The 22328-nt window shown below is 42.9% G+C and overlaps 1 protein-coding gene across 1 annotated transcript in view; it reads right to left on the bottom strand.

The window, feature by feature from the left end:
• Positions 1-579: 579 nt before the first annotated feature.
• LOC310991631 (protein yippee-like 1) overlaps positions 580-22328 on the bottom strand; it is a 41717-nt gene continuing 19968 nt past the window's right edge. Inside the window, exons 3-5 of the mRNA XM_083979439.1 lie at positions 7023-7066; positions 2840-2948; positions 580-741 (exon numbers count right to left, since the gene is read on the bottom strand). Coding sequence (XP_083835565.1) covers positions 652-741; positions 2840-2948; positions 7023-7066 — 243 coding nt within the window. The 3' untranslated portion in view covers positions 580-651. The remainder of the gene's footprint in view (positions 742-2839; positions 2949-7022; positions 7067-22328) is intronic.

Raw genomic sequence — 22328 nt, 5'->3', positions numbered from 1 at the left:
TAATAATAATAATAATAAACTTTACCAAACCCAGAAGTTAAAACTAGAGCAAATAACATTAAAAAATAACCAAAGTCGTCCGAGTCCGAGAAAAAAACAAACAAAGAAATGTTCTCTCAGTGAAGTTTATCTCCGTACGCACAGTGGTCGCCATGATCACCACAATCACTTGTAAAGCGTGGTTCAGTTGGGTGGAGGAGGAGGAGGAGGAGGAGGTGGTGGTGAGTGGGTGGGTGGGTGGGTAAAAATGGCGGGAAGGAAGGGGAGGCGGGAATCAAACCCACAACGGCTCCGGAGAACGTACAATCTTCAAAGTAAATGACAGGCCTCCTGTTGAAGCTCCGCCCCCTCCTCCTCCTCCTCCTCCTCCTCTTCGCCGTTCAGTTTCACAATGTGTGCACGTTTAAAGGAGACGAACAGGTGGCGTTTAGTGGAGGAGGAGGATGTGTTTGTTTTGTTTTTTTCCCCCTCTCTCTCTCTCTCTCTTTCTCTTTCTCTGAGGGAATGGTTGCCGGGTGGTGGCGGCGGCGGTGATGAGGGGGGGTGGGGGTAGTGGGGTTGGTGGTCGATGGTCGTCGCTCCACGCAGTTCAATAAAGAGCATTCCAAGGTCAGAAAAAAAAAGAAAGAAAGAAAGAGAGCCGCGGCCGCGTCACTCCCATCCGTTGTCCTTGATCATGTGAGCCAGCTCGATGATGAACTTTCCCTCTTTGTACTTTTGACTGCTCTCGAACGCGTGTTCCTGCAAAACAAACAAACAAACAAATGCGACGCATCAGTTAAAGGAACAAAAAATCCGACGCCCACGTTTCTTTTAGAAAAATAAAAACACAGAGAATTAAAAAAAAAAAAAAAAGAAACAAAAAGAAGAAGTGTCGAACATCAGTGAAAGAAATTAGAAATTAAACTTTACATTAGAGTTTATGGTGGCCCAGAGAGGTCAAACATTCGATAGTTGAAAGAAAGCAAGAAGTAAAAAGATGCAGAGAGGGTAGAAAGAAAGAAAGAAAGAAAGAAAGAAAGAAAGAAAGAAAGAAAGAAAGAAAGAATAATAAGACAGAGATACGGGTTAGATAGAAAAATACAGAAAGAAAGAAGTAAAAAGACAGAGAAAGGGGGTAGAAAGAAATAACAGAGATACGGGTAGATAATAAAGAAGGAGATAGATAGATAGATAGATAGATAGATAGATAGATAGATAGATAGATAGATAGATAGATAGATAGATAGATAGATAGATAGATAGATAGATAGATAGATAGATAGATAGATAGATAGATAGATAGATAGATAGATTTGAGAGTCAGAGAAATAGCGAGAGGGTGAGATAGAAATCAAGAGATACTGTATATGGAGAGAGAGAAATGGAGAGAGTTTTGGACAAACAGATCATGAAAGAAAGAAAGAAAGAAAGAAAGAAAGAAAGAAAGAAAGAAAGAAAGAAAGAAAGAAAGAAAGAAAGATTTTTTAGGGTTTCTAAGGTTGCAATGCATTGACCACTTCGGGCCACCGTACTTTTCTCTAAACCTCTGAAATGTCATGATGTGACTTCTACTGTGACGTGTTGAGCTGGTGGACGATTTAGCTCCACGCTGACGATGAAGATGATGAGACACTCTTCAACTATTGATTTATTATTAGTTTCATCATCATCATCGTCGTCATCAGGCAGAAAACAGAGTCAACTACAGGTCTTCACTTTGATCAGTTTGATGCCTGGCCTCATCATCATCATCATCATTTGTCTCTCTTTCGTTCTTTACTTAAAGGGATAGTTCAACATTAAGGCAAATTGTCCCATTGCCGTAATCCCTATAGTCATAGCAGTAGGTTCGTTACCTTTAATTGTCAGTGCAAGCTATTTTTAGAACGGCGGAGCAGAGCCGTGAGCTGCTCAGAGCTACGCTACGGAGGCTCATGGGATTTCTTGGTTTCCCTCATCAAACTCATCAAATACACAATCCAACAACTCCAAAACGCTCTGGTGGACAAGTTGTGACCTGCACATTCACCACGTTATGAGATAATAACAGAACGTTACCACACAGAGTTGTTTTAGAGGGAAATGCAGAGACTGCTTGATGAAAAACTGTCCCTGAAGGCAACGCGCATCAGCAGTTTTGCATGAATTTACCTTAAAAACAACTCTGTCTGGTAACGATCTGTTATTATCTCATAGCGTGGTTGTTGGATTGTGTATTTGATGAGTTTGATGAGGGAAACCATCGGAGCTGGATCTTATGGAAACAGTGAAAACCAACGTTTCCTCCCGTCACCGACAGCTACGCTCCTAATTGTTCCTGTTACCCGAGGAGCCGCTTTTAAAGCGAGCGAGTGTCCCCGGCTCGAACTCTAACTCTAACTCGTCCTCGTCCTCCGCTGAGTTATTTTACACCGTCTACAGTCATTTCAGACAATTACTGGGACAGGCCTCTTCAAAACGGCCTGACATTTAATCACTGCAGACTCTCCGAGGTACCAGCCTGCCTGTCTGTCTGCAGCCAACCTTTCAGCTCTGTAATTATCCCGCGCTCCAGGAGACCACAGAGCGCTCGCACTCACCGAGCCTCAACACAAACCTGAGCAAAAGGAGAAGAAAAAGAAGAAGAAGGAGGAGGAGGAGGAGGAGAAAAAACTGTCACCATGGTTTTAATGGAGCGACGCTTTAATGAGCCGCCGTGTTTCCTTATGACCTGTGGCCGCGGCATTTTGTCCACGGTTGCGCAACAACACAGCGACCGAGTGTTAAGTGGTGCATCAGAGGGAAGTGAAAGGAAAAAAATGTGCAGGTGAAAAGTGCGACATTTTAAAGTGTTTAAGTGAAAGTGTGTGTCGCTTACATATTTCCAGCCCAGAGTGGTTTTACAGTTTTCACAGTAGATGTCCGCCACGGCGTGTAAACCTGTGAGGAGAACCCGCTCCTCAGCTGGCCCGCAGCCGACATTCACCCTGTGGAGGAGGAGGAAGAAGAAGTCAAACAAACGTCAGGAAGAAGAGGCTGAAGTAACACTTGACTGTTGTTTGCAGTGCAGCTTAATACATTTCATTTAAATGAGTTTGTCACTTGTGTGAAAATAGCTGACAACCTCAGATATTATACAGTTTAGCTGGAGGTCTGAAAGTTACGGATACAGTACGAATACTTATTTTAACTTGTGTATTTTGCTCTCTTTCTCATCATTTAGGCATATTGGTCCATTGCCATAATCCCTATAGTCATAGCAGTACGTTCGTTACCTTTAATTGCCGGTGCAAGCTATTTTTAGAACGGCGGAGCAGAGTCGTGAGCTGCTCAGAGCTACGCTACGGAGGCTCATTGGATTTCTTGGTTTCCCTTATCAAACTCATCAAATACACAATCCAACAACTCCAAAACGCTCTGGTGGAGAAGTTGTGACCTGCACATTCACCACGCTATGAGATAATAACAGAACGTTACCAGACAGAGTTGTTTCAGAGGTAAATTCATGCAAAACCACCAATGCAAGTTCCCGTCGGCAAGCAGTCTCTGCATTTCCCTCTAAAACAACTCTGTCTGGTAACGTTCTGTTATTCTCTCATAGCGTGGTGAATAGCGAAGCTCTGAGCAGCTCGCAGCCCTGTTCCGCCGTTCTAAAAATAGCTTGCACCGACAAATAAAGGTAACGAACCTACTGCTGGTATGACTATAGGGATTATGGCAATGAGCCAATTTGCCAAAAATGTTGAGCTATCCCTTTAATACTGACAACTGTACTCTCTCTTGATCCAAATATCTCACACGAGAAGTCATTTGCCCACACACACACTCGCACACACAGGGAAAAATCTAAGCCCACCTTTTTTTTTGTCTTGTTTTTGTTTTTCTTTTCTCTCTGTTCGCCTATTTGGAGTCTTGTTTGTGCTGTGCTGTTGTTTTAATCACCCTTGTTGCATCCCTGTAGTGTTTGATTGTGTGTCCTCACCCTATATTGCACTAATAAAAGTTTTTTTTTTTTTAAGAAAAAAAGAAGATATTATACAGTTTATTGATCACTGATCACATGACTTGGTGGGCGTGGTCACAACACAACCACAGGCCACACTATGGTGGGGCGTTCAGGGTCGAGTCTACTCTCTAAAGCTTTGTTCTTTACAGGCCTGTCGAGATGACAATAAACACACAACAAATCTATTGTGTTTTATTGATTAACTGATCATGGGAACAATGATAGATCAACTTTGACAGTTGTCTTGTCCCACCAAAATAAAAGCCTGTGTTTACATTAGTAAGAGAAATGTAAGAGAAAAAAGTAGTTAAAAGTCGTAGTAGCCTAACTGATTACTTTGATGAACCAGTATTTCAATTACTATTTGAAAAGTAACTACTAGTAACTGTAACTAATACCTAATTTTGAGTAACTTGCCCCGCACTCTTCATCAAAAACAGCCCCTGTCAAAGTCTCATTTACAGGTAAAAAATGACAAAGATTCGGTATAGATGCTAAAACTGCAGATAGAAGTGCTTTCTATCTCAATTATTTCTGTAGATATTAAATATTCACATACTGCTTTCTATCTCAATTATTTCTGTAGATATTAAATATTCACATTTTCTCACATGAGACTTCAACAGTTTTGGTTTATTTTCCTGCACGATTCACTGAAAAACTGTGGAAAATATGTTTCAATAGAAAAGAAAAACAGTTGACATTTTGGCAGATGGATTTTCTTCCTGTCAACAGTGACATTTTCCGAGATTATCTCGTATTGGATATAACATCAGCACTAATTCCAAAATGTATTGGAGAAAAGTATAAATCCTCCCCGAGGTGCATTTGAATTGAACTATGACTGAAACAATCTTAATGTTATATAACCAAGTTGTATCTGGACACATAAAAACTTTTATTGTCTGATTTTCTTAAGCTGTTTGAAGGCTAAATGTCTTTTTACCTGCAGAACGCTGTAAGAAATGTCGACTGGGCTCCAGCTGCTTTGACTCTGAGCTCGTCTGGAAACGATTTCACTCAGACTCTAGAGGCTCTCGTTTCTCTCAGTCAATTGTTTTTTCTGGCAGGTGAGAACAATGTAATTCAGACTCAGGTGGCACAAAAGCAGCTGCACCGTGACACCTGAAAATGTCCCAGGCCTCTGGAGGAGACAAACGTCTGCCTGGTTCATTAAGACTGAAAACCAGGTCAAACAAACAACCAGCCAACCAACTAGGAAATAAACCACTGAAAGCTGTTTCAGGATTGAAGAGATGGACGTTAACCAGCTCGACTGATGTGTTTGAAAGTCTCATTAGGGCCTGATTTACACTGAAACACTGTAATATTAAGGTCCAATATAGTATAAAGTAAGAAACCTGTGTGTAGAGTGATTATAAAGCAGCTCTAGGTTCTTTATTAATACTGTGAAAGTATCAAACAGAGAAATGCACACAGACTGTATTCAGAAACTGAGCCTTAAAACCAGCTGTCAGGACTTCCTGTCACTTTGTGATGTCACAACAAAGCCCCGCCCACCTTCAGGACCCACCATCCATCCATCCATCCAACACTTGCAGGATTTGTTTTTCTCTGAGTGTTTTATTCTGAAATCTGCTCAATTTTTAATCGGATCAATCAGATCAAACAGTCAGCCAATCAGAAGAGAGGCACAGAGCCTCCTCTCTTCTGATTGGCTGACACCGACCTGTTGTTACTGGAGCTCCAGAGAGAAGCTGAGAGAGAGAGGAGATGGAAAACTACACCGAGATGGCTTTTTGGTTCACAGATACACTTGCATCTCCTTATGAATCAGCTTTGACTCTTTAAACTGAACTCAGACCAGATATGTTTCTGTTGAACTCTGAAAAACGTGACGCCCCAAAAACATTTTGGCATCAGTTTTCGTTTTCTACCTGAGAGGGTTTCTGTGAAACTCTGATAAAACAAAATGCAGCAGAACAGGAAATCCTGCCCAGCTCCACAGAAGTCTGACTTTGGGTTTTTAGACACAACACGACAATCTGTTCTCCCAGAGCATGAAGTCTGTGTGTGTGTGTGTGTGTGTGTGTGTGTGTGTGTGTGTGTGTGTGTGTGTGTGTGTGTGTGTGTGTGTGTGTGTGTGTGTGTGTGTGTGTGTGCGCGTCATGCTAATCACATCGTTAGCAGTGGTTCATGAATAAAAAGCCTCTCAGGTGAACGGACAGAGAGGCGTGCGTGCCCACCCACCGTGGACATTAGCGCAAGGAAGCTGTTTAGTCTATTTTATTAATACTTTTAAACTTGTTCCTCATTTTTAGAACAACCTGTTCCCTGCGCACGTACAACCGCTAAACTGCAGCTGCATTGATTAGTTAGCAAACTGACTATTTAAAGGGATAGTTGAACATTTTGGCAAATTGGCCCATTGCCATAATCTCTATAGTCATAGCAGTAGGTTCATTATCTTTAATTGTCGGTGCAAGCTATTTTTAGAACGGCGGAGCAGAGCCGTGAGCTGCTCAGAGCTACGCTACGGAGGCTAATGGGATTTATTGGTTTCCCTCATCAAACTCATCAAACACACAATCCAACAACTCCAAAACGCTCTGGTGGACAAGTTGTGACCTGCACATTCACCATGCTATGAGATAATAACAGAACGTTACCAGACAGAGTTGTTTTTAGGGGTAAATTCATGCAAAACCGCTGATGTGCGTTGCCTTCAGGGACAGTTTTTCAGCAAACAGTCTCTGAATTTACCTCAAAAACAACTCTGTCTGGTAACGTTCTGTTATTATCTCATAGCGTGATGAATGTGCAGGTCACAACTTGTCCACCAGAGCGTTTTGGAGTTGTTGGATTGTGTATTTGATGAGTCTGATGAGGGAAAACCAAGAAATCCCATGGAAAGCTCACGGCTCTGCTCCGCTGTTGCAAAATGCAAATGTGAATTTATAACTCGGTCCAGTGCCCGAGCTGCTGCTGCTTGTGAGTCCATGTGACTTTTGTTTACAATCCCCCAGATCACAGTGTGGTGCGAAGGTGGAGGAAGCAGAAGCAGATGAACTGTGGGTGTGAGGCTCATACTCACACTGAGTTGAACAGATAGGCTCTTCCTTGACTGCCCTGAAATGACTGAAAGAGAGAAAGAGAGAGAAAAAAAAAACATGTAAGTTGACAATGAAGAGCTGAAATCACACCGCTGAGTACAAGAATGTCGGCGACAGACACCCTGGGGTGCTTTTCTCTTTTCAACCCGTAACTGCTGTAGCACACTTGTTCTTCCTCCTTGTCACGGTTCCCATACACACACACACACACACACACACACACAAAACTCTGGCAAGGAGCTAAAAGAGACAAAATGAGGCTGAGGCTGAGGCCTGGGCACACAGTCTATCATCAGCACGTCAGCTCTAATGAAACTGTGCTCAGAGTCGTTTCTTTGGGAACAACTTTCATTTCCTTGTTACAAATCATTACATCAGGCCAGAAAGACAAAACAACAAACTTGTTCCAACTTTAAAACAACAAACGGCTCCTTCCTGCAAAACTCTTATTTAAAAAAAGAAAAAAATCATGCAAATATAGAAAGTTTACAGAGTGCTAGGAGAAGAGAGAGTGTGTTTTAGATGATTAAAAAAAGAAGAATAATCTGGATTAAACTGTAATAAGAGCCACGTTTTTCTCTGCAGCTGCTGCGACGTCGAGCTTTAAAGGGATAGTTCAACATTTTGGCAAATTGGCCCATTGCCATAATCGCTATAGTCATAGCAGTCGGTGCAAGCTGTTTTTAGAACGGCGGAGCGGAGCGGCGAGCTGCTCAGAGCTACGCTACGGAGGCTCATGGGATTTCTTGGTTTCTCTCATCAAACTCATCAAATACACAATCCAACAACTCCAAAACGCTCTGGTGGACAAGTTGTGACCTGCACATTCACCACGCTATGAGATAATAACAGAACGTTACCAGACAGAGTTGTTTTAGAGGTAAATTCATGCAAAACTGCTGATGCGCGTTCCCGTCGGGGGCAGTTTTTCATCAAGCAGTCTCTGCATTTACCTCTAAAACAACTCTGTCTGGTAACGTTCTGTTATTATCTCATAGCGTGGTGGATGTGCAGGTCACAACTTGTCCACCAGAGCGTTGTGGAGTTGTTGGATTGTGTATTTGATGAGTTTGATGAGGGAAACCAAGAAATCCCATGAGCCTCCGTAGCGTAGCTCTGAGCAGCTCATGGCTCTGCTCCACCGTTCTAAAAACAGCTTGCACCCACAAGTAAAGGTAACGAACCTACTGCTAAAACTATAGGGATTATGGACATGGACCAATTTGCCAAAATGTTGCACTATCCCTTTAAAGTCGATGAGCAGCGCTGAAGATATCTGGTGTATTTGCAGAATAACAAAGCAGCGAGCAGACGGAGGAGGAGGAGGAAGAGACTGTAATCCACCACCACCGTCAGAATCTGAGCTTTCTGAATGAAATATCAATAAAAGACGCAGTTTAGTGGGATATTACATAAACCTCACACACACACACACACACACTCACACACACAACACACAGCTGATCACAAAACCGAGCTCTAGATTTATTGATTCTAAACATCCGTCTCAATCCCAAATGAGCACAAGCTGAAAACCTCAGAGCAGAAGTTTTATGTTAAAGATGATAAAGATTCCCCTGTGGAGGTTTTTTCTTATAAACAAATACTGCTGTGTTTACATTCTCACCAAAATGCAGTGTGTGTGTGTGTGTGTGTGTGTGTGTGTGTGTGTGAGAGAGAGAGAGAGAGAGAGTCCTCGAGGCACCATAATGCATTTCCTTCCTCATGAGGCTGTGATTGAGATCCACACAAGTGTCTCTCTATGCAGAGAAAGGCATTATGGGTAACCACAGGTAGGGTTGCAGAAAAGTCATCACGCACAACATCTCAACACCTTGTCCTCTGTGTGTGTCGTGTGTGTGTGTGTGTGTGTGTTTGTGCTCTCTACTTCCTGATGAGCGGAGGCTTTGAAGCATGAATAGACGACATGCAGCCCTGACAGACCTGTTTCATCAGCTGATGTTTTTAATATTATACATTATGTAACCTTTATTGTTTACGTCGTCCACATCCCGTCAGGTCAGGACGAAGCTGCTGCATGTTTTCTATCAGAGTCTGGAAATCTAATCAAACCAACCGATGTTGAAACAGAGGAAAAACTTTAAATTTAACCTGCTTTTAGTGTCGGCCCATGAATTTATCTGTCGCCTTAATGCAATTAAACGCAGCAGCGCAGAGTCAAAGTGGAACAGGAACCTCGGCTCCAGACAGAGGAAGGATGTTAGCGACAAATGCAACAAAGACTGTCTCAACAACAGCCTGACTTGTGGTTTGTTACACATGTCCAGACTAGAGCAGCTTTTTTTGTAACTGTCTGACACTGTCTTTGACTCTATATTTACGGTTATTTTCGTGGCCCTTTTAATGGACTTCATTACCCATAAGCCCTTGCTGTTTGATAGGGCTAAAAAACATCACGGTTCAATGGTAGTGCCAATGAAAGGTCACAGTCAGTTCACACACGTCTGACAGAGATGTGGTTTCACTTTGTTAATGTTTCAGTTTTTAACAGCAGTTGTTTAAATATGCATTTATAACATTTATGTTGTTTTTTAAACCATAAAAATCCTCTGATGCAGCTGTTTTATATCATTTTATGTGAATTAGCAGGAAGAATAGCTGCTGCGTGGCAAAAGCTAATGGGGATCTAAATAAACTAAACTAAACTAAATTAGCATCAACGGATCAAGTGAATACTTCTAGATCTGTTGGGGCTTGAGTGCTTGAAAATTAGTTTTTAATAAACCTATTTGGTATTATGCATTTGATATTCAACTTAATGTCTGTTTATATGGCTTAGATTGATCACATCACATGAATACTGATGGTTTTTGGACAAAATAAAGACATTTAAAAGACATCTTTTGTCTTTGAACTACATTGTTGTTACACTTAAGGTTTCATTTTCTAATAGCAGCGGCTGTAGTGGTCGTTTTTGCCAGAAGGAAACTGGTCGTTTCATGGAGACAACATCATCATAAAAAGAAAATTTGGACTCCAAATTTCAGTTTTGGGGGAAAAATAAAGTAAAATGTAAAACAGGACATCATCATGTTGGAAACACCTTACAATTAAGGCAGATGTGCTTCGCTCTGTCTCCTTTTCTGCTTCACCCAAAATAAACCTGCAGATTCATCTCTACAGTCACGTCGGTGTGTTATGATGAACCTCATGAACCACAGTCTGAGAGACACACAGTATTATCCTTAAAATAGTTGTGTTGAATATAGAGGGGTGGGCTGAATCAAATCTGCCTTTATAAATAAATACTCTGGCTGCTGCTGCTGCTGCTGCTGCTGCTGCTGCTGCTGCTGCTGCACACATGACGTTACTGTATGTTAATGTAAACACGGAGCAGTAAAGCCGTCACAGTGGGTGAGGACGGAGGCTGCCAGAGCCAGAGCCAGAGCCAGAGCGAGCCGCTCTCTGCTCTCTGCTCTCCGGCCTCGCCGCCGGCCTCGGCCCGACAGGCAGGCAGGCAGGCAGGCAGGCAGGCAGGCAGGCAGGCAGGCAGGCAGGCTCCTCAATCGGCTTTGCTTTTTTCCATCGCAAATGAGTGCGGCAGATAAAGTTTGTGGCTGCGGTTGAGGGCGCTGAGCTAATGCTACCTAATAGGAGCACCAGCTGCCTCATCCGCTGACTGCAGCCAACCACCACCACCACGGAGGCTCAGGGGATGATTTTGATTTCTAACCTCAACGTTTCAGAAAAGTTTTTTTTTTCTGGCTCACAACTGATTTATAAAAAAAAAAAAAAAAAACCGCAGCTTATTATCCTTCTTCTCTGCCTGTCCCACTCCCTCCTCTTGTCGCTGTAGGTGCTGATGTCTCACTGTTACATCCTCAAGTTCATTGTTTGTGTTTGAAGTCAAGTCAGTCCAAAACACACACACACACACACACACACACACACACACACACACACACACACACACACACACCAGAGCCACGAGACATGTGACCTTTAGCAGCGAGAGGGAACTAGGTCGGTCCCCGTGGAGTCGACAACAAGTCCTCTCCACTGTGTTTAGGCCAGCGAGGAGGGGAGGAGGGTGGGGGCTGGGGGGTGGGGTTACTCCATGTGACAAGAGCTGGGTGTCATATCTGTGCTTCAGCCATCATCTTAAAGGGATAGTTCAACATTTTGGCAAATTGGCCCATTGCCGTAATCCCTATAGTCTTAGCAGTAGGTTCGTTACCTTTAATTGTCGGTGTAAGCTGTTTTTAGCTACGGAGGCTAATGGGATTTCTTGGTTTCCCTCATCAAACTCATCAAATACACAATCCAACAACTCCAAAACGCTCTGGCGGACAAGTTGTGACCTGCACATTCACCACGCTATGAGATAATAATGGAACGTTACGAGACGGAGCGGTTTAAGAGCTAAATGCAGAGACTGCTTGCTGAAAAACTGCCCCAGAACGCAACGCACTTCAGCGGTTTTGCATGGATTTACCTCTAAAACAACTCTGTTTCGTAACGTTCTGTCATTATCTCATAGCGTGGTGAATGTGCAGGTCACAACTTGTCCACCAGAGCGTTTTGGAGTTGTTGGATTGTGTATTTGATGAGTTTGATGAGGGAAACCAAGAAACCCCATGAGCCTCCGTAGCGTAGCTCTGAGCAGCTCGCCGCTCTGCTCCGCCGTTCTAAAAATATCTTGCACCGACAATTAAAGGTAACGAACCTACTGCTATGACTATATAGGGATTATGGCAATGGGCCAATTTGCCAAAATGTTGAACTATCCCTTTAACCACCAGCACACACACCCAAAAGAAAAAGAAAAACCCACTGGCCCTTATCTGTTTTCCACAGTCTATTTTTACTCGGGCAGCGTTTTCCTCTCTTGCCCGAGCTTCACTGTGGAGAAACTTGGCTCCGGAGCAGAAGGATGCTTGTCACACAGCCCGATCACAGTGCAACAGCACTACAAGTCCTACAAGATCAGTTAAAGGAACATTGCTTTTTTATTTTTTTTTTGAATGCATGGTGGAGGGCCTGACAGCTTTAAAGGCTGCAATAAAAACCTCCAGACTCCCAACAATCCTATTAGAAAGGGCCTGACGGGATTGTTTCTAAAAATGTGTGCAGAGAGACTCGGATACAGACTGGAAGTACTCCCTCAGGTTTTTACCCTTTTTTTTTTTTTGCTGCTGCTGTTTAATAAAACATGAGCAAACGGGGCGAGTGTGGTTACCAAGCTCGTTTTCTTAAGCCTCTGCAATTGCGCTTGTTTAAAAAAACTCTGCTTGTTCCTAAGAAATGAATTCTACAAAGCAAATCTCAAAATCCCTGAATCCTCTCTTGACCACACGGGACTGAAGGGAACAATACCTCGCACAGAGAAATCCGCTCCTTCAGCCAAACTCACGGAATGAAAAAAAAAAAAACACAAATCCAACCCCCCGAGAGGCAAAACGCATCAACTGCAGGAAGCAGCGAATCATCACAGGCTGCTTCTAATTTCACCGACAAATTCACATATGAAATAAGTTTTTTTTTCCTCTTTGCTCCTTTAAAAAAAAAAGAAAAGAAATGTATAACAATGAATCAAACCGAGGTTTAAAATAAAAGATTAACTGGAAGCTATTAACAAACCTGCTGAGGTTGACTTTTGCCATCTGTCTCAACAGATGTCGACTGTTGTAGGTGAGGGTTCAACTCCGACTTACAAGCATCTTGTTAAACCCAGAGGCTCCGTTTAGATTCAACATAAGGCAACTTCTTTAATCTGGCACTGGCAATGTTACATTATGTGGTGGCGCTTGTACATGTAATAATTCTTACAGTAGTTGTCTATGATTTAATCTATTTATAAAGCCCCATCTGAATTAAGGTTAGGGAGCAGTCTCGGCCTTTTAGACCCCATTGTTCTCCAATAATGGAAAATACTTACATCAGCTGATTATAACTGAGAATATCTGCCTTTTTTACTCATGTAAACAAACTTTTAATTAATAGCATCGGACAACAACAATAACTTGGATTTGGTTGTTGTATTGTGTCAGCATTACTTTTAAATACTGAATGTCATGCATTTAGAAACCCCCCCCCCCCCATCAAATTACATATAACATTTTACATGTTAAAGGGATAGTTCAATAATCCCTATACTCTTAGCAGTAGGTTTGTTACCTTTAACTCATTGAGTGCCGCGCTCCTTTCCAAAGTTTTAGTCAAGTGTACCGGCAATTTAGACCATTTTTGACTTTTTATGTAGAGCCATAGTGTATTCTATATTATTGCCACCAACACATACTGTAGCTCAATTGAAAGGTTTAACTTAATGCTTCAAATGACCACAAACCGTTTGTTTCTACGTGCCTCCGTTCCTGAGAAAACTCAAGCTAAACATGGCTGGGTTTCACCAAAATCCCTCCTTTTTTTCTAGAAAAGGAGATAGAGCGTCTTTTATGAAAGGTGCGCTGTTTGTGCCTGTCGCTCTTCTGACACTCGCATTTCTGGATCAAAGGGCTCGTATAAGATAAATATATACAACACTGGTTGTTCTATTCACAAAACCACCATCGGGGGCGGGGGGGGGCGCCACTAAACAACAATAACACAGACGCACCGTGCCATGTCACAGCCACTCGCCGCGGAGCGTGAGGGTCAGTCGGCCACCGCGGCTCGCGAACAACGGTCCCGCCGGTGGTCGCGGTCCGTCTGTGGTACGGGTCGGTGGTACCGGTCTGCTTTGGTCCAGAGACCATCAGATTTTACCGCGGGAGGACTTTGGGGAGGACACGGTGTTGCTCGAGGTGAAGACCGGGCGGGACTGTCGGCTGAGAGCTTCCTGGTTCAGCTCCGAGCTGCTGCAGCAGCGCGGGTGAGAGCAGAGCAGCTGCAGAGCAGCTGCGCTGCATCTGCATGCAGAACTCCGTTTGCAGAAGCCGAGTTATGATAAAAACTTCCAGATCATGAGCTGTCATGTGACTTTGATCGTCATCTATTTCAGTTCTCCTCGTCGTAGAGTCCCCAAATTTACATATAATGTGTATTAAAGTGTCTATTTTCATAATATAAAAAAAAAGCAAAAAACGAAAAATCTCCTTTTTGGCACTCAACGCATGGGAACGAAAAACGAGAAATTACGTGGTTGGCACTCAATGAGTTAATTGTCGGTGCAAGCTATTTTTAGAACGGGCAGAGCAGAGCCGTGAGCTGCTCAGAGCTACGCTACGGAGGCTAATAGGATTTCTTGGTTTCCCTCATCAAACTCAACAAATACACAATCCAACAACTAGGCTTGGGCGATAGGTAAAAAATTTCCAATCGGCCACCGTACCCCTTTAAATCGGCGATTGACGATATATTCGGCAGTTATGACACGTGTGCGGAGCGCAGGTGTGTATGTATAAAGCGGATCAATCACAACCAGAGCACCGACGCGTCAGAGAGAAGCGAGGTGAGCGCAACGCACACCTTATTCTCCTGTGAGGAAGAAAAAAAAAAGAAGCCCGTGGTCCAACCTGACCCGAGTTATTCAACGTTTACGTTTATTTAGAAGTTTAATTGGTGCTGATTAAACTTGTAAATGAATGCTGCTCTGGATCCAAACAACAGAACCATTTTATAGACTATATATTTTCCATCTTTGCTGAGCATAAGGTTTGTTCTAAATTAAATAAAAGCCTGTCCCATAGACGCGTGTCCGCTCGGCGCACACACACACACCCTCAAAAAAAAAAAAAAAAAAAAACTATTGGCAGAAGTCTGGGCCGTGAGAACCGGCAGCCTACCTTTCGTATGGATAATCAGCTTGATAATCTAACGGATTTGATCTGTCCCGGAAAATCCGTTGTTGTGATAGACACATGTGTTTTCATAATGCAATTCTGTCCGGAGCTTCGCTACTTTTATTTCCGTATCCTTCGTAACAGTAACAGTAACCCCCGGTACAAGGATTTCAAAATAAGGGCACACTGAATATCATAAAACATAACGCTCTTCTAAAAATAATTCAGACTCGTCGGAAATCAGTGTGAATAACATAGAACAACATACATATTACATAACTATAGCTGCCAGATCCAATTTACGCACGCTTTGAATTGTGCTCCATGTAAATTAGAGTTGAATTCTGTGGAGGCAGACCATTAATTTGGCGAAATAAAATGCAAAAAAAATCGCCCAGACAATCGCCAAAAATTAAATCAACCGTGACGGACTCAGCCGGTGGTCGATTGGCGATACATTCGTCCTATCGCCCAAGCCTACCAACAACTCCAAAACGCTTTTTGCCATGAGATAATAACGTTACCAGAGCGTTTTGGAGTTGTTGGATTGTGTATTTGATGAGGGAAACCAAGAAATCCCATGAGCCTCCGTAGCGTAGCTCTGAGCAGCTCGCGGCTCTGCTCCGCCGTTCTAAAAATAGCTTGCATCGACAATTAGAGGTAACGAGCCTACTGCAATTTGCCAAAATGTTGAATTATCCCTTTAAAGGCCCCTTTAAGTGCATTTACTGTGCAGGAAAAGTCAGTGTTGCATTATAACTCTTTGGGAGATGTCTTTACTAAATATCATGACGATTCATCCAACTGCTGGTGTGACGGCTAAATAGTCTAATAGAAACCTGCTGGACTGGAATATACTTGGTTTAATTATGATGTAAAAAAAAAAAAAAAAAAAAAAAAGGAGCGAGAACAGCAACATTAAATTGACTGTTCAGTCACGGTCGCCGCAGTCACATGTTAGCCATCAGAGTCTGGGCAAACCTCCAGTCAGAGGAGTTAAAAAATGAAAGCGAGCAGAGGGAAGTGGGTCCATTAATGGCGAGAAATGAAAAGTGTGATCAATCCATTAGAGGGGCTCCCATCAGCCTGATGATGGGTGGGACGAAGCCAAGGTGCTGCATAAAAAACACTCAGCCTTCAGCCTCCTCCTCCTCCTCCTCCTCCTCAGTATTCAGGCTGCGTCGCCGTCGCCCGGCTCGACCACGACCACGTTCACACTGCAGGCCTTCACGCTCGGCTCTCAACTGCTGCTGCTGCCGCTGCTGCTCACACTGCTGCTATCTGATTTCAGGATGGGGCTTGAATCTGCTCTGAGATGTAACCCATATTATCTGATAAGAACAGGAACTGACAGCGATGGTGAAAAGATGCAGCGTGCTCTGGATGACAATAACAACAGATGTCAGCTCTGATTTGGTTCCCCCGCTGTTTCTCTGGGTTTTTTTAACGGCATGTTTTGGGTGAAGGTATCCACTTAAATAAAAGTCAGTCATTATGTTTCCTTCTCACCTCCCTGTCAAAGTTTCGTCCTGTTGCCTTTCGCACTAACAGATCCTCAACCAGTTGACTGTTTGCCAGCAGCAGCTGTGCAGCCGTACAGACTGTGGGTTTCTCTACATGTTGAAGTGTTGGACATGGAGCTGCAGCGAGAGCGATACTCTGTTTACAAAGAGTCTCATCAGTCTTTACAAAACCAGAAACCAGATTTTGACTGTGTAGCTAATAACAGGAGCAGTGCGACATGTACGAAATGAATGAGATTTTTACATTTCTAGTTATTTATAAATACTAAGCTAAATCAACCTTTGTATGAATTCTTAAGGGCATCACATTAAAGGGATAACGAGGAGTTTGTATTTGGTTATAAAAGAGTTTCATATTAATGTGGATGAATCAGTGTTGTTTTTGGCAGGCATTTTAGATTTAGTCTTAGTCTTAGTCTTTTTGACGAAAATACTTATTAGTTTTAGTCAATTTTAGTCATTCCTATATGTGATAGTTTTAGTCTAGTTTTAGTCGACGAAAACTCAATAAGGTTTTCGTCTAGTTTTAGTCAGTTTCAGTAAAAAAAAAAAAAAGTCTTTCAACAAATTAATTCAATAAAGGAATGGTTTTACACATAATGTTTCCACCCAATGCCAAATACTTTATGGTCTAAGGATTATCCATTAGCCTACACATAGATAAAGTGGTAACAGTAGTGCATTCAGTTTTTTTTCTGATGGAGTGACGGCAGGTGTGTTGAGCAGAATGTGCGCTGCATGCCAGGTGGTGGACGTGACCACACAAGGATGCAGCAGTGTTGCAGACACTTGTTGATTTTAATGGACAGATTACACGCACAATAAGCAGAAATGTCATGCATTTGAACGTCTGACCACCCGTCAACGCCGCGGAGCGGCTGCACCGCACTGACCGAGGTCACCAGAGCAGCGGATCACTGCCTGCTGCTCTCTGCCGCTCTAATCACAACCACTGGGCGGCGGCGCACCGCGGCTCGTCTCAGCAGCGTTGTTCTGTTGTTGACGGAGCCGTTGCTAAATCGTGTGCAGCTAGTAATGACAATCCATAATATGGAATGTAGAGGCGATCGCAGCCCGACCACTAACATTTACGTCCGTTCTTGTCTCGTCAACGAAAACTCACACACGTCTCGTCATGTTTTCGTCATCAGAGAGCCATGTTCGTCTCGTCACCGTCTCGTTATCGTCATGAAAAAAAGGGGCGTCAACGAAAATATTTCGTCATCGTCATCGTTAACGAAAACAACACTGGGATGAATACGTTACCCACTTGTTAATGGGTCCATTTTCGATAAATATATTGTTTTGTCTTTATCGTTATTTCAATATTATTATTTAGTTGTCGACTCGCCCAGCATTTCCTACTTTCGGTTTCCCGGAATAACGGGAATAACGCCGCCGAATCGCCATCTATGGTCGGAACTACGATGCTATCTGATCATCTTCGAACCTCCGACTTTAGTTCTTGATCAATGAAAACATTCTTGGCAAATGTTTTCACTTTCGTCCATCTTGTGCCGGTCCAAGAACTCCTCATTGTCCCTTTAACTAAGCATAAACAGGGAATTCATTTTTCAATAATTCATAAATGACTCATAAATATTGATGATATTTTAAATTGAGCCACTTTTTATTTGTTCATTCAAATCTACCTGGAAGTCAAGAACTCAACCCTAACTAACCCTAACACAAACTAATTAACTGGCTACAATTAGCACCAAATTACAAAGGTCTTTCCATGAACCTTTCATGAAACTATGAGGAGATAAAAGAGAAAAGAAAAGAAAAATCAGATTTGCAGCCATAGTGAGACAACTAATAGGTCAAAATGATTAGTTGATTAAATAATTGGCTAAAACATGTTCCTGTTTCAGCCTGTTCTCTGTGACGACATCGCTGTAAACTGAAAACTTTGAGGCTTTGAAAACAAGACATATTTTGAGCACAAAACTGAACGGCATTTATCTTGTTTTGTGATCATGTTTAGATACAAAACAACTAAATGTATTAATAGAGACAATAACTGGCAAACTAATGGACCAACACTGATGAAAGTTGCAGCTTCGAGTGTGTGTGTGTGTGTGTGTGTGTGTGTGTGTGTGTGTGTGTATCACTGCAGGCAACGACTCAGTCTCAGTATCATCCAACACTATAAGAAGCTTTATCAGGGAGTTTCACCGCCAACAGAAAGTTTGCAAGTCTGCAGCAATAAACTGGCTTCTTTTTCCTCTCTCTATCTCTCTCTCTCTCCTCAGCAGCTTCTCACATTTAGTTTAGTGGTTGAGGGCAGGATTGTAGGAGGAGGAGGAGGGAGGGAGGGAGGGGGAGGGGTAACACTGCTTGCTTGCCATACTTCCTTCTGGCCCGTGTGCTCAGGTTAATCCTTTCTTTCGGGCTGCTCCATCTGCATCCTAGCCCCGCCGGCTGGCATGCCTCGAAGACTCAGCGCATAAGCTCAGGGAGCGGAAGCAGTTTCTTTTTTTTTTTTAATTCTTTTTTTTTTTTTTTTTTTATACCTGGCTCAGGAGATTTCCACCAGAACTCAAACTGCAACTGTGGGGAGAAATCTGCCAGAACCTGCAGCTCCTGCACCAACGCCTTGTTGTTGTGTGACTGAGTGTATAACTAGTTTCTCCTGTTGTTAATGTGCACAAGTGAAAGGAGCTCATAGGGAGCGTGGTGTTGCTGCTGCAGCTGCATGATGACACTTGATAAATTTCATTTGGGATGAAAATCAAACGTGGACGGGGCGAGCGGGGGCCCTTGGCAGCGTGTAGTGGAAAACACCAGACCATGGTGTTATCTTCTCCTAAGTAACATAATCGGCTTAGAAGGGGTTGATGCTGAGGACTGGTGATGCTGCCATGGACGACTGAACACACAAATGCCAACGACCGACGTGTGGCACAGAATAGAAGAGCTTATTAATAGGTCAATTTTCAGACATCGATCCACGTCATCGTTTAGGAAATAAAACACTTGCCACCTATTTAAAAACACAAAATCAACATTTAACTCATTTATGATGTAATCGTGCCAAATATTCACTCATCACATCTTCTGAAATGTAGAGGATTTATTACATTAAACTGATGGTTATTGCAGTGGATTGTGTTCCCTCAGATCACAACTGAGTGAGTTATTGTTGAGTTTGTATGTAATCAACATTTTGCAATGGAGAGTTCTGTAAAATGGTAATTGTTGATTTTACCTTTTTAAAATTATGTTTTGAAAAAATTGAAAGCGAAAGATTTCTTCCGGGAGCTTAAACAACCTGATTTTGCAAGACTCTTAATATCCCATCAGTCAACATTGCGATTTCTAATTTTCTGCTTCCACTGTTGATTAACATTAGGATTTTAAGCTCTATTTTAAGTATCTGGGTGATGGGGAGTGGGGACTACAACTATGAACTGTGTTTCCCACGTGGCAGCATGAAAAAGCACAGGTTTCCTCTATTATAATATGTTATTATAAACCCTGAGAGTGTATTTTCTACTTAAATAGTGTGCAGAACCATTGTTAACCTTTTGCACCATTGTGTCTTTTATTATTAAAATCAGCAGCACTAACATGAGTTATCATGACAAAGTCGTATACAACGGCCTGATATCTACCTTTTCTGTTAGAGATTTAAAAGTAATAGGAGCACACATTTATGGAGTTTAAAACCTCAATGGTCTTAAATCCTCAATGAGGTTGCTGCTGCTGCTGATCAGTTACTGAGCTGCGTCCACTTCCGCAACATGATGACTGTGTGAAACCTTCCACAGGAGAAAGAAAGACAGACTGCTGGTGGAAGCTCCCTTAATGAAATCCAATTATTATCAAAGTGGATTGTTGAGACTAATGAGGTCATTTGTCAAGAGTCGCCTTATGGCTTTGGCCCAGTAAACAAGTCGACACAATCCAGACAACAGTTCAGTCATTAAAGCAGCGAACAGCTTTTTACTGCAGAGGAACTCGTTTTCCTCACTCAGAAGCTGAAGGCCGGATGAGGTCAGAGGTCAGAGGTCAACGATTCAAGATGCAGTCAGCATGCTGCATTCAAGTTGCAAAATGTTTCTGGCAGTGAGTTCAGCCCATGTTAGCAATGTTCTTGTAAACAATCCCATGATTACAGTGAAATCGATTCCTCCTGGTCCTGAAGTCAGTGTGTGTGTGTTTGTGTATGTGTGTGTGTGTGTGTAGCTAATGTCGTCACAGAGCGTTCAATAATTCACTGCCTCTCCAGGAAAATTTAAAAAAAAAGATCGTCTGACGTCCTGTCCAAAAATATCCGTCCACGGTGTCCAAGCAAATGTGTTTGTATTTAGCAAAACTTGGGTTTAAAAAGTCGACACAAAGCCAAACATCTGCAGGACAGAGGTTCAACCAGACACAAGAGGGAAATCTTAGATTTCCAAACCGGCTCCTAGTCACACTGACAATCAATCAATCAATCAATCAATCAATCAATCACCTGCTCAGATCGAGATGATGCCATAAACAAATTACATTACTTCCTGCACCGTGCAAATGTGTTAAGGCACTTAAAATGTTTATATTCTCATGTGTCACAGACAGACAGAGTCATAAAGCCCCATCTTCAGAGACTAGAAGGACAGGCAGTCCTGCAGCAGATGGTCTGGCCCCCACAGAGTCCTGACGAGCATCGTGCACTCAGTCTGGGATCACAGGAAGAGACAGGAAACCCTTCAAGAGCTGTGTACGTGCAAGTGTACCGAGGAAAACGAGCGCTGCTTTTCTCTTAAAAAAGCCAAAGCAAAGCAGGGTCAGGTCACAGCAGACTGATACCGACTTGATTTAGTTTTATTCCTGCTGCAGGTCTTCGTATTAAAAAGGTAGAGTCTGGAGTTTTGTTCGTTGCAGTTTGTAAACAAAACATTGAAACTGCGCTCCCTCCTCTCGGGCTAAGCAGCGGTTGTCATGACAACAAAGGAAAGAAATACAGTCCGAGAGAAGCGCTTAAGCCGTGGGCCGATAACCAACTGTCACCAACATCGGGAGCCTCCAGTGTTACGTTGTTACACCGTTGTGGTGAGTTGGGAAGACGGTGTTAGCGGCGGATGCTAACCGCTACCGCTAGCCGTAGTTAGCATCGAGCTAGCTCACCACAACGGTCCTCATACTTGTTACCAGTCGAGGCTTTAGTTGTCGGTGACGGTCGGGAATCGGTCCGCGGCTCCAGCGCTTCACTCAGACTGTATTTCTTTTTCTTTGCGGTCCTGACTGCTGCTGCTGAGAGAGAGAGAGACATGCTAACACTCGTTAGCATCAGAGACAGCTAGTGCGGCTAGCAGCCCTGAGCCTCCTACTCTGCTGCACGTAGCTGAGCTCCATCATTGGCCGGAGAGAAAACACTGACTCTCTCGCCATAGATCTATGCTCTCTCGCGACTCTCTCGCTCTCCACCCAGAAACATCCACATCCACGTTTCAAGTCTAATGTTTATTTTTGGACACAAAACTCAAGCTAACTGCTAAGCTACAAACTGTTCCTGGCAACAATCCTCGTTTTGCTTTTTCTGTTGAGTTATCTTTCAAAGTTTTGCACAGACAGTCAGACTGATGGTACTTTTCTTTACATTTCTTATGATAAGAATCAGAGAAGAACTCGTAGGCTATGCGGAGGTATAAGGACGGTTTCTTCTGCGGGCAGATCAAAAACACAAACTCGATATCAATGTCTTAATATCTAAACCGCAAAATAAACCATGGAGCAGTTTTAATTTATGCTTATGTAAATAGAAACCAGAAACCAGGCTACACCACTTTCCTTAATGTGGCCGACTATTTCAGCGCTCGGGGAACTCCCTGAGACGTGAGCAACTGTGCGGCAATAAATCTAGTTCATTTGCATTTCCCCAGCGCTACTGGTTCTCCAGCATTCCTCCTCCTCCTCCTCCTCTTCCTCCTCTTCCTCCTCCAGCGTCACCTCTGCTAACACTGTGGCGTGCGTGTCACGAATCAAACACACAACACACAAACATTAACGCCCTTTTGACACTTGCAGCCTCTCC

Source organism: Trachurus trachurus (assembly GCF_905171665.1).
Source record: "Trachurus trachurus genome assembly, chromosome: 9".
In the NCBI taxonomy this organism is placed as follows: domain Eukaryota; kingdom Metazoa; phylum Chordata; class Actinopteri; order Carangiformes; family Carangidae; genus Trachurus; species Trachurus trachurus.
This window is presented reverse-complemented; position numbering and strand designations above follow the sequence as displayed.